General features: G+C 26.9%; 2 protein-coding genes across 3 annotated transcripts in view; both read right to left on the minus strand.

Annotated features, from left to right (window-relative positions):
• Window positions 1–518: 518 nt before the first annotated feature.
• Window positions 519–5444, minus strand: LOC100570118. Of its 2 annotated transcripts, none has more exons than XM_008180610.3 (5): window positions 5416–5444; window positions 2236–2877; window positions 1821–2154; window positions 1540–1652; window positions 519–919 (listed from the first exon to the last, which is right to left on the minus strand). In XM_008180610.3, the coding sequence occupies exons 2-5, from the start codon at window positions 2848–2850 to the stop codon at window positions 683–685; spliced, it is 1299 nt and encodes a 432-aa protein (XP_008178832.1). In that variant the 5' UTR covers window positions 2851–2877; window positions 5416–5444; the 3' UTR covers window positions 519–682. The 2 variants fall into 2 exon arrangements, with proteins under 2 accessions (XP_008178832.1, XP_003241685.1); XM_003241637.4 differs by lacking the exon at window positions 5416–5444 and adding an exon at window positions 2966–3256.
• Window positions 5445–9371: 3927 nt separating this feature from the next.
• The window catches only part of LOC100159398 (CG3893-like), a 6586-nt gene continuing 4216 nt past the window's right edge, over window positions 9372–11741 (minus strand). The window contains exons 4-5 of the mRNA NM_001161927.2: window positions 11304–11432; window positions 9372–9855 (exon numbers count right to left, since the gene is read on the minus strand). Of these exons, the coding sequence (NP_001155399.1) occupies window positions 9772–9855; window positions 11304–11432 (213 nt within the window). The 3' untranslated portion in view covers window positions 9372–9771. The remainder of the gene's footprint in view (window positions 9856–11303; window positions 11433–11741) is intronic.

An 11741-nucleotide genomic window follows, 5' to 3' on the forward strand; every position in this document is an offset into this window, starting at 1 on the left:
TTCGTTTTCATGTCAAAAAATATTTACCGTGAATTGTTTAAAGTAAAAAATGTATATAATTCGAATTTAACTAATATGGAAACACTGTATAAAATAAAAACACTATAGTATATAATTTAGTTTTGGGTTGGAAAAAATTAAGTATGTTAGCGTTGTATAAACAAATTAACTTTTTTATTAACTTAATAAAAAGGTTAACAAAAATTGTGTATTAACTTTTGACTTAACTGAGTTAACCTATAGTTAAATTAACTTTTAACTTTTTGTTATTGGTGCATATTAACTTAACTTAACTGAGTTAAAAAAAATCATTAACTTGCCCAGCCTTGCAATTTATACATTAAGTTGTTCTTAGAATAATATTAATCTGTGGTAAAAAAAAAAAAACAATGTATCATAAAATTAAAAGTAGGTAGTCTTCGGTTTAACTATAATTAACCTAGTATAACATAAAATATCTCAACTATAGGTAAATAGGCTAACATTAATAGTTAATTTTAAATGTTAAATAAGTTCAAAGGCCAACACTCAATGCAGCAGTGGTGAATTTGTAGTAAATTGTGTCCCACTGCATTTTATTGCTACGACTAGTGTTGCAGTATGTGCGGGCCTCAACACTCAGTCTCTGTAATTTATCCACTTTTGAATGGTGTAATATCATTGCACAAAATGTATTTTTTATTTACAAAACATTATTAGTAATATTAGATGTTTCAAAATTATAAATGAGTTGAATTGATTTTATTATCAATTTAGCGGTATCTAATCTATTTATTTCAGATTGCTTTTCAACATCAAAGTTCCACAAACAATTATTCAATAAAGATGCAAGGTTTTTGACTTCCTTTTCTGGTGACTTCATTGTTTTATCTGAGCCTGTTATTTCGTGTAACAGTCTACCATCGTTGCTTAAGAATTCCTAAACATAAAAAATAAAGTTTTATATAATTTACTATTTTTTGAAAGGATAACATAATATCATATTAGTAGCTATGAAACTAAATGTTTATATATCATAATATATTCAGTTGAAGATGTAAGTTCTGCCTTATGTAAATCTATATTACAATAGAATTATTTTTGTAAATCTTATTCACACACTAGCAACTTTAAAGTATCAAAATATGTTAGTGACAACAGCAGTTACCATTTTATAGATCAAAAATGGTATTAACATAATATTAAACATTTTATGCCTATTAAAACACTATACAAAAAACAAAGAACCTATGAATTGTAAAATGAAAAATAGGATAGAACAGGTGTAGTATTGACATATGCAGAAATCCATTGCAATTTCAGCGGGGGCTAGCGTTTTAAACATCTACGTGATCAGGGGGGCTTTGATCCTACACAACTAAAAAATTGTATAGTTTTGAAAGCGCTAACCCCCCCCCCCCCCCCCCGGCATCCTCCCATTTCCATCTATGAGTCTCATATAATATGAAAATACTGTTTTTAAGTGTTTCCTTAAAATAAGCAGTTACCATTATAACTAAGTTTTCTAATTTATCTTTTATAGAAAAAGTAATAACTCACTTTGCAAACAGCATATATATTGTGATCACTAACCCTCGACTGACAAATTTCTTCTTTTGAATAAGATAAACATCCAGGCCCACAGTCAATATGTTTACTTACATGTATATTATCTAATAATAATAGATTATACAAAAATAAAAATAAATATTAAAAAATTGATCATAGAATAATAATTTAAATATACCCATACTCCGGCCCACGAAAGTCCATACGTAAGCCACGCATCCATTCTGACGTACGTATGGACTCTCGTGGGCCTTAGTATAGTATAAACTTACCATTATCAGTTTTCTTCAAACTATGGTTATTGACCACAATTATAACATCACTCCAGTCAATAACTTTCAATGTCTGTAATAACCCTGAAGTTTCATTCAGTTTTACAGCTATATTTTCGGCTGTTAAATCGGTGAGGTAAAATGAATAACTTTGATGAGCTGTACCATCCGCAAGCTCCAATGCTAACGTTAGCAACTCTTTGGCCACTAATAGTCTATTAGTCAAATTCATCTTACTCATGTGATATTCTAAGGTATGACCACAATCCTCAACAAAATAAACTCGACCACATGTAGCATAAATATTTGGTACATAACGATATCCATGTAATACCTATATAAACATTAGTTATGATGTAATTACAATTAAATCTTAATTTAAAAGTATCATATATATTTATGTTGATTTGCTCACCTTTAGAACTAAAAGCTCAACACTCACATGTGCAGCGATCCATGCTTCTATCAACGAATGAGCTTTATTATCACTATCGTCACTAATAACAGAGTTGAAGAAACTGTAAAGTAATGCATTTTGAATCGATTTTATGTCTTTTGAACATATTTCAAGGCTGCGAATATCATCACTTAGTGGTAACAAGGTCCATTGGCCATAAGTTACAATTGTGTTTATATCTGTAGCGATGTTGACCGTTTGCTCGAACATTTCAAAACAATTACGTCCAGGCCCTTTTGCTACCGCACTCACAGTTTTGTCATTGAGTTTTAGAGTGCCAAAGAATATTTTATCATTTCGTTGGCTTGTCCAGAGCTTGAACAAACTTACCATAGACATGTAACTAGCGTGATTGGAAAAAAATATACCAAGATCCACATGTTTTTTGTAATTCAGTTGAAAATCAAGTGCATTACAAGACGAATCGTTTCCAAGATTCAGTGGGCCGAATGTTATATTTATATTATGTTCATAAGATTCGAGTAATTTGATATTGGCACCGTTACGGTCATTGAGATAAACCGCGAACAGCACCACAGCAACATAAAATATCAGTGAAGAAACTGAAGGCATTTATAAAGTTTTTATTTTCACAGTCATCTAAGTAAAAAAAATATATATATATATAAGTTGCATTACTACGAAACAATGTCAGCAAAACTTTTTAAGCAATTGGTAAGCAATCTACCTATAAATTAAGCACGTTCTCAGCTCAAATATCGAGTTTGAATCGCAGTGTTGTGATTTTATTCAAATTTATTTATTCTAAATGAATATTTATCCGAGTGTTACAATTAACGAAAACTTATTCCGAATCGACGATACACTAACAGACTCACCGACTTCTTTACTACACGATATATAAATCGATGTACAGACTACTACAGACAGAATACGAATATATTACGACGAAAATGTTGACGATCATAATTTACGTAGGTAGGACACATGCATCTAGCTGTGATAAACTGATAACACTTAAAAAACCACCGGGTTTCGGGTGACGGGCTAATGAAATTAGCGCGCTACTTGTTGAGTTTGTTGTAGCCCACGGTCGTTTATGACCACAACCACGGTGTAGAAAAGATATTCTTTGGGTACCCACAATATCGTGTCTACATCCTTGCTTGTAGGCTGTAGCGTATTGTTTGTTTTTGGTGTACCGTTGGTACAGCGCATTAGCGCGGTAACACTACAATTTTCATAAGAAAAAGTGACAATATTTCACTTGTGCCATCATTGAAAAAGATGTTTTTAAAAAAGTTTGAAAAAACGTGTGGCAAATAAGGTGAATTTGTTCCAAAATGCAATATTATTATATTTATTTCTCATAGATTTCGTAACAATAATGTTATAATAATGACATACTGTTTTTTAGATTATGAGTGGAACGATGAATATATTGATTTTACAATGATGTGTGTTTTTTTTATTTTTGTGTCTGTCATCACGGTTTAGGACAGTAAAACTGCTTCGATATTATTAAACAGTATCTTATTTGATGTGAAAGTGAATCTAGTTGTTGCATTCAGGAGGTCAAAATTTGAAATTTCCAATAGTTTTCAAAAGCGCCGTGAAAAACAAAAGAAAAATTAAGGAAAAACAGAGTTGATTAAAAGCATGAGGTACCCAGGAATTTTAAAATTATATTAGGATATAAAACAAATTCTAATTACCTAGGTACTACTTTTTTAAACTAATTTTAATTTTCTAAAAAATATTAAATATAGGTAAGTGTAGAATACCTAAGGGGCTATTATGCTGGGTCATAAAAGCTTTGAAATTTATGAGACCACAACCTTTTGTCAAAATAATATTTGTTCATTTTTTTCTTTTTAAACTTTTGACCGCAGCATTGACAATAAGTCATGTCATAACTTTTTTCATCTTCCTTGTGTGAACGATCATTTAGAGGCACAACGACCAGTTATATGTTTGTAAACTTATTAATATACCATATTGAAGGAAATATAATAAATTTATTAGGTACAAAAGACTTAAAAAATATATTAAATATTTTTGCAGAAAAATACAAACTTCCAAATGCAATAGATTATAAAATACAATTGCAGGTTAACAATGAATAAAATACAAATTGTTTTTTCAAGAAAATGTTCTCTTTCACAATTTCAATTAAATCAAGTTGAGTATTATATAGTATTTCTTCTTGCTACTATTTTACTTTTGTAGACCTTTTTTAAATTGAAAATAGAGCTGTTGACAACCATACAAATATCAACATGTGAAACCTACGTGTACCTATCTATTGTCTCTGTTAAATGTATTCAGAAGAACTAATTTGTGTTATTAGCTTTAATAATATAGTGAATTGATCTATTATCAAATTTAAAGGTAAGAATATTATCTATGGGCTATCGTGAAAAACAAAAGAAAAATTATTTAAGGAAAAACGGGAATTTTTACGCAAAAGCTGTTTTCGAGAAAATTGATTTTGGTTTTTGGTGTAACTTTAAAACAAATGACCGTTACATACATAAAATTTTCACTGGTTGTTTATATTTCCATTTTCTATACATGATAAAATTAAAAAAATATTTTGATTTGTTTTGAACTGTTCAGGGACATTTTCAGTTTCCAATTTTATTAGTTTTTTTTTCTATGAATGTCAATAAAACTTTATTTGTTGAGTAAAAATACTTGAAAATTTAAAACATGGCTCCTAATATATTGTTACAATGATATTTGAAAAATAATAAAAATCCTTAGTCACAGTTTTTCTTTATTAGCATTTAAAGTTCAAAAATTGACAAAATATGTAAAAATCACGAAAATTAGCAAATTATTTTGAGTTAAGAATTCGTAAAAATTTTTCTTTTTAAATCTAAGATTTGAAAATGTATTACAAGATTCCACATTATATTGTCTACCTTTATCAAAAAAAAAATGTCTTCAAGCAAGTCAAATTTAATTTTTATGAGCGTTTGAAATTCATATTTTTACAATATTTGATATTCGCTCGATTTCTCATGTGACGATTTTCTTATGTTATTGTAACTAAAAAATCGAATGACTGTAAATACTTAAAACTTTCACTGAAAAAAAAAATATATATATATAAGTTGCATTACTACCAAACAATGTCAGCAAAACTTTTTAAGCAATTCGTTAGCAATCTACCTATAAATTAAGCACGTTCTCAGCTCAAATATGGAGTTTGAATCGCAGTGTTGTGTTTATATTAGCATTTTCTATATACGATAAAATTTTGAAAATAATTTGACTCTTTTTGAGCTGTTTACAGACATGGTCAGTTTTCAATTTGTTTAGTTTTTTTTTTCTATAAATATCAATTAAGTTTTATCTGTTGGGCCAAAAAGTGTAAAAATTTAATAGAAGGCTCCTGATATATTTTTAGAATATCAGTTGAAAAATATTAAAAATACATAGGCACAATTTTTTTTTATAAGCATTTAAAGATCGAATTTTGACAACATTTATCAAATTTTAAATCGAATAATTATTTTGTAGTTAAAAATTTATAAAATGTTCAATTTTTGTATCTAAGAATTAAAAATTTAAAACAGGATTCCACGTAAGTAATTAATTCTGTTACCAAAAAATCTAAAAAATACATTTACACAGTTTATTTTTATAGTCATTTTAAGTTCAAATTTGGACGAAATTACATATTAAAAACCTAGAATAGGTAACTATTTTAGTTATTTTGTTGTGATTGTATACCTAATATTATTATTTGTGGGTATACTTGAAACTTCTAAAGTATACTATTATATATCTATGATAGTATCACGGTTTGTTGTTGATGTATAACGCGTTATAGGTAGGTACCTAATAGATATTGTGATATGATTAATTTGGAATTTATTATAGGACAATTTTTTTTTATACCATAGACTAGGTATATAATATTATGTCTTATACATTTATAGTGTTATACCTAGACTGAAATACCGTCTCCGCTCAGAATCGTTTTTCTTATACAATGATATTTTATCATTGAATTCAAATTTAATACCAACCATTATATAGTGACCCACTTGTAACCTACTATACAGCAGAGCGACATCCACTTGCCCACTTTTTTTCTGTATTGAGTTCTGCACCGAAGAGAATGCAGATATCCACACAGCTGCTTATATCCACCAAATCGTATTATCTTTTCAGGAGAACGTTTTTTAAAAAAATTCTTTTGCGTGAGCTACTAAAAGCCTAATTGTTATCTTAATTTAAAAATAAAACTTTTTCGTTTGTCGGAATTAAAAATATATATAATTGTGAATAATTTTAATAATTTGTTAATAAAATGTTTTTGTTAGGAAAACACTAGGAATACCTAATGTTGCTTAAAATAGTACATTTTAATAATTTTACTAAGTAGATAATAGTAGTGTACCTATTTTGAAATATTTAAGTGGCTTACACAGTTACACAAACCATAGACATATAGTGATTCAAACCATAGACTTATTAATATGTTTACGATTCAAACGCGCTTTCCCACTGGACGATTTATGTGTGTTTTTAAACAATAAAAAAGGCGCCAAATGTTATTTGAACCATTTAATTTTCTGGATTCTTTTGTATATAATAGGTTAGAACTGATGTTTCCTCCAATCGTGAATTAGTGGATAACTGCTGTTGAGCTGTTCAATTCGTATTAAATTTTAAATCTATTTTAATTCATATACCTAGTTTAAATTGTTATGAGCGTTTGAAGTTCATATTCTTACAGCATTGGATATTCACTCGATTTCTCATGTACCTAGTGATTTTCTCATTTTCTTGTAACTCCAAAATGAATAACCGTAGACCCTTGAAATGTATATTATATGTTTATTTTATCAATACCTATACATGATAACGTTTTCAAAATATTTTGACTTGTTTAATGCAGTTTACAAACAGTTTCAGTTTCCAATTTTTTAGTTTTTTTCTATAAATGTCAATTAAATTTAATTCGTTGGGACAAAAAATTTGAAAAATTAATACAAGGCTCCTAATATATTATTACAATGACAGTTGAAAAATATTAAAAATACATATTCACAACTTTTTTATAAGCATTTAAATTTCGAATTTTGACATAATACGTAAAAATCACGAACATTTGCAAATCATTTTGTGTTAGACATTCATAAAAATATTTCTTTTTAAATCTAAGATGTAATACAAGATTCTTTATAAGTTTGTCTATCTTTATCAAAAATAAATAATGCCTACAGATAGTTAAATTAAATTTTTATGAGCGTTTGAATTTCATATTTTTATAACATTGGATATTCACTCGATTTCTTATGTAGGTATTTTCTTATTTTGTTGTAATCCATAAACGAATAACTATATATATAAATACATGAACATCTGATTAATATACACCATACAATTCTGGGAATATTTTGACTCATTTTGAGCTGTAAATTACGAGTTGTCGAATCCGTTATTACGAGTTATAATCCATAATAACGACTTGTGATATGAGATAAAAAAAACATTTGGTTGGCCCTTCAACGCTTCCGTAGTAAATGGACATTTTAAGTTTTAGATTTTTTTAGTTTTTTTTTTCTTTAAATGTCAATAAATTTATTTTTTGCGTCAAAAAGCGTAAAAACAATTTTTCGTTATAAGCATGTATGATTTATAGTTCAAATTTTGTCAACATTTATTAAATTTTAAATTTTAAAATGAATTTGTGGTTAAAAATGTATAAAATGTTCAACTTTTATAGATAAGGATTGAACATTTAAAACAAGGTTTCATGTAAGTAGGTTATTCTGTAACCAAAAATTCAAAAATATAAAACACAGGTTTTTTTTAGTTATTTTATACCTATTCAAATTTTGATGAAATTATATAGTAAATAACCAAGAATAACGACTTGACTAGTTGAGTAGTGAGTTATTTTGTTGTAATTTTATACAATTAATTCAACTTGCTGGCTACCGTATTAATAATAAGTAATAACAATAGGTATATCATTTTAATCTATAAGCAATGTCATAATATTTGTTTAAGTGCTTCGTGATCGTCGTAATAGTTTACACCTTTGAAATATTATTTTGGATTTAATTTGATCAGCGATATTTTACTTTACAGCTATAATATTGGTACCGACGTGTCGATTTGATCGCCATTGATGATAAACTGTTTCCTGGAGAAATATTTATTTGAGCTATGAATAGACGAAAACGATAAATATGTAATATAATTGTTATAATGTTAAAGCATGACCATGATGTCACAGTTTTTTCATTTAACAAGGATTACATTATTACAAATAGAAACAAATTAAGAATCTGTTTACGGACATTTTCAGTTTTCAATTTTTTTAGTTTTTTTTTTCTATAAATATCAATAAAGTTTTATCTGTTGGGCCAAAAAGTGTATAAATTTAATACAAAGCTCCTGATATATTGTTACAATATCAGTTGAAAAATATTAAAAATACATAGGCACAATTTTTTTTTATAAGCATTTAAAGATCAAATTTTAATTTGAAAAATTATTTTGTAGTTAAAAATTTATAAAATGTTCAATTTTTGTATCTAAGAATTAAAAATTTAAAACAAGATTCCACGTAAGTAATTAATTCTGTTACCAAAAAATCTAAAAAATACATTTACGCAGTTTATTTTTATAGTCATTTTAAGTACAAATTTGGACGAAATTACATATTAAAAACCTAGGATAACTATTTTAGTTATTTTGTTGTGATTGTATAAATATTATTCGTGGGTACTTGAAACTTCTAAAGTATACTATAATATATCTATGATAGTACCACGGTTTTTTGTTGATGTATAACGCGTTATAAGTACCTAATAAATATTATATGATTAATTTGGAATTATACCTAGACTAACATACCGTCTCCGCTCAGAATCGTTTTTCTTATACAATGATATTATATCATTGAATTCAAATTTAATACCATCCATTATACAGTGACCCACTTGTAACCTACTGTACAGCAGAGCGAAATCCACTTACCCAGCTTTTTTTATCTATTCTCGCTGTTTGGGCAGAAAAAAATTTCAAAGTGTACTATCATGAAATTTAAAACAAAGTAAAGAAAACCCAATTATATTAAATAATAATAAAAAAAATGTTAATAATTGCATTAATAAAAATAGTTTTCTTTTCAAACCATTAACAGTAATCAAATACAACCTTATTTATTTATATAATATATCTAGATGTTTAACATTCATAAAAATGTTTGTAAAATAATTATTATATTCTTAATTTTAATACATATAGAATTAAATGGTAAATATTATATTTAAAATCAACAAAAATATGTAAAACTAAAATTATTAATTCACAAATGCTGTTGTGTAATATTATATTACTTTAATTCAGTCAATAAAATCAATCAAAATGTGAAAAACTTAAAGTATTAACCCACTGATACTGTTGTGTAATATTTCATTACTTTATTCAGTCAAATTAACGGAATAATTTTTTTAAAAGTTTAATTAAGTATATTTTTTAATTGTTCAAAACATTTTATTTTTATGTATTGGGTCTCTTTCCAATGAATAATGGTTTTGAATCCATTTTATTTTTCTGCTGTTTCTTCTCATCTTTATCATCAACCTAAACAATAAGAAAATGAAGAATAAGAGAAAATTAAAATTAAAGAAGTAAAAAATTGTTGTGAACAGAATATAATTATGTTATTATCCATGAATAATAATTATTAAGTTATTAATTAATATAAACCCTGACGTGTTAATGTTATTTATTTGTTCAACAGACACGCAACATAGGAATTCAGATGTGTTCTATTACTACCATACCGATTTATTTAATAAATCAATAAGAATACAATCTTGAATTTGTCCTCAAGTCTATTAGAGATTAACCTTCCCACATTTTTGATTTAACTCCCTAAATTCTAAGGAACTTTTATTCAATAAGTATAATTAAATAATTGTCATATTTCTACTTTTAGACAAGAACACTAAAAATGTGGGTAAGTTGATCTCAAGTAAACTATACAATTCTAATCTGTCTTCAGAATTCTTATCACTTCACTAGATCAATAGGTACATTATTAAAATATTATCTAAATTTCTATGTAGGTGTAAGTTACACAAAAACAGAAAATGTTCACCCCATAAGTTATATTATAATATAATATACAAGCCAAATACCACTCACTCACTCAAAAACTACAAAACATACAAACTTGAAATTTAGAATAGTTGTTTCTCTTATGATCTAGATGTGCAATAAGGATTTTCCGATATTCGCAATTTTAAGAGGTAGTACACTTTTTTTTTTGTAATAAATGGTTGCCATTAGTTACTTGGGCAGATCAGGTACAAGTATGCATCAAATTATCACATTTATGGCCTCAAATAAAGAAACTATATCTTAAAACCAAATGTATGTGTATAGCTTATATACTCAAAAACTACTCAATTAAATTTGAAGAAAATCTCAAAGATTGTTTTTAGAGATATTAGAAAAATTTAGAGAGGAAGTAGTTTAAACCAAATTAAAATATATACTAAGAGCTAAATCCAATCCACGATATGCGGTTGCCCATCTAAGTCAAATTATTTCACAAAGTTACACATACTGATACCGATTTGAACTGAGATATACTAAAAGTGAGATACACATAAAGCAAGATATACCTATATAGCATATAAACTATATAAGATTTGCCTAAAAAAAAAAAAAAACTGCACACAAGTGAAGCCAGGATATTCAGCTAGTATAATATAATATTAATATTATTTCTGTGAAGTTAAATAGATTAAAAAAATAAAACATTAAAACACATCTTAACATTAGTTGTAAACTATTATAGTATTATCTGTTATCACCAATTGCAGTTGTTAATTATAGTTTTTAAAAAAACTATACTAATTGTATATCTTAAGTGTAATAATCCAAATAAATAATATAATAAATCAATGAAGGTTAATAAGAAAAAAGAAAACAACTAGGAAATATTTTGTTACAATTTCAAGTTTCAATGTAAAAATAAATATTTTGTTAGTAATGTATACACTAATATATTGTATATTTACGTTATTAATATCATTTTCGTGTAAATTGATACGATGTTGTTTACGTTCTGATTTAGTTATGTTATGAGTAGCTTTCATAGATGCGGTTTTTGTTTTGATGGTCTTTAAAATTTCCGAGGTTTGTTCCAACTAAAAAAATAATGAATACCTGTTTTAATTTGGTTAACCTTATATAATGGTCTATAACATGAGAAGAGGTAGATGAGGTGGTATTCTTATACCTTATATAGGTTTGGCTAAACCTATAGCTAAAGACGATACCACCAACAAGAACGTAATAATCCAATTCGAGGAGACACTGACTATTGTATTAAGTGGATGTCGTACCTGCATGCGTTGTCTCCGTCTTACTAATTCATAATATATCAAAATGTAAGTCTGGTACTTCCAATTCTGTGTTGTTAGCTTAAATATTAGAGTGAATTGATCTATTATAAA

This window comes from Acyrthosiphon pisum, chromosome X, assembly GCF_005508785.2.
Source record: "Acyrthosiphon pisum isolate AL4f chromosome X, pea_aphid_22Mar2018_4r6ur, whole genome shotgun sequence".
Taxonomy (NCBI): Eukaryota; Metazoa; Arthropoda; class Insecta; order Hemiptera; family Aphididae; genus Acyrthosiphon; species Acyrthosiphon pisum.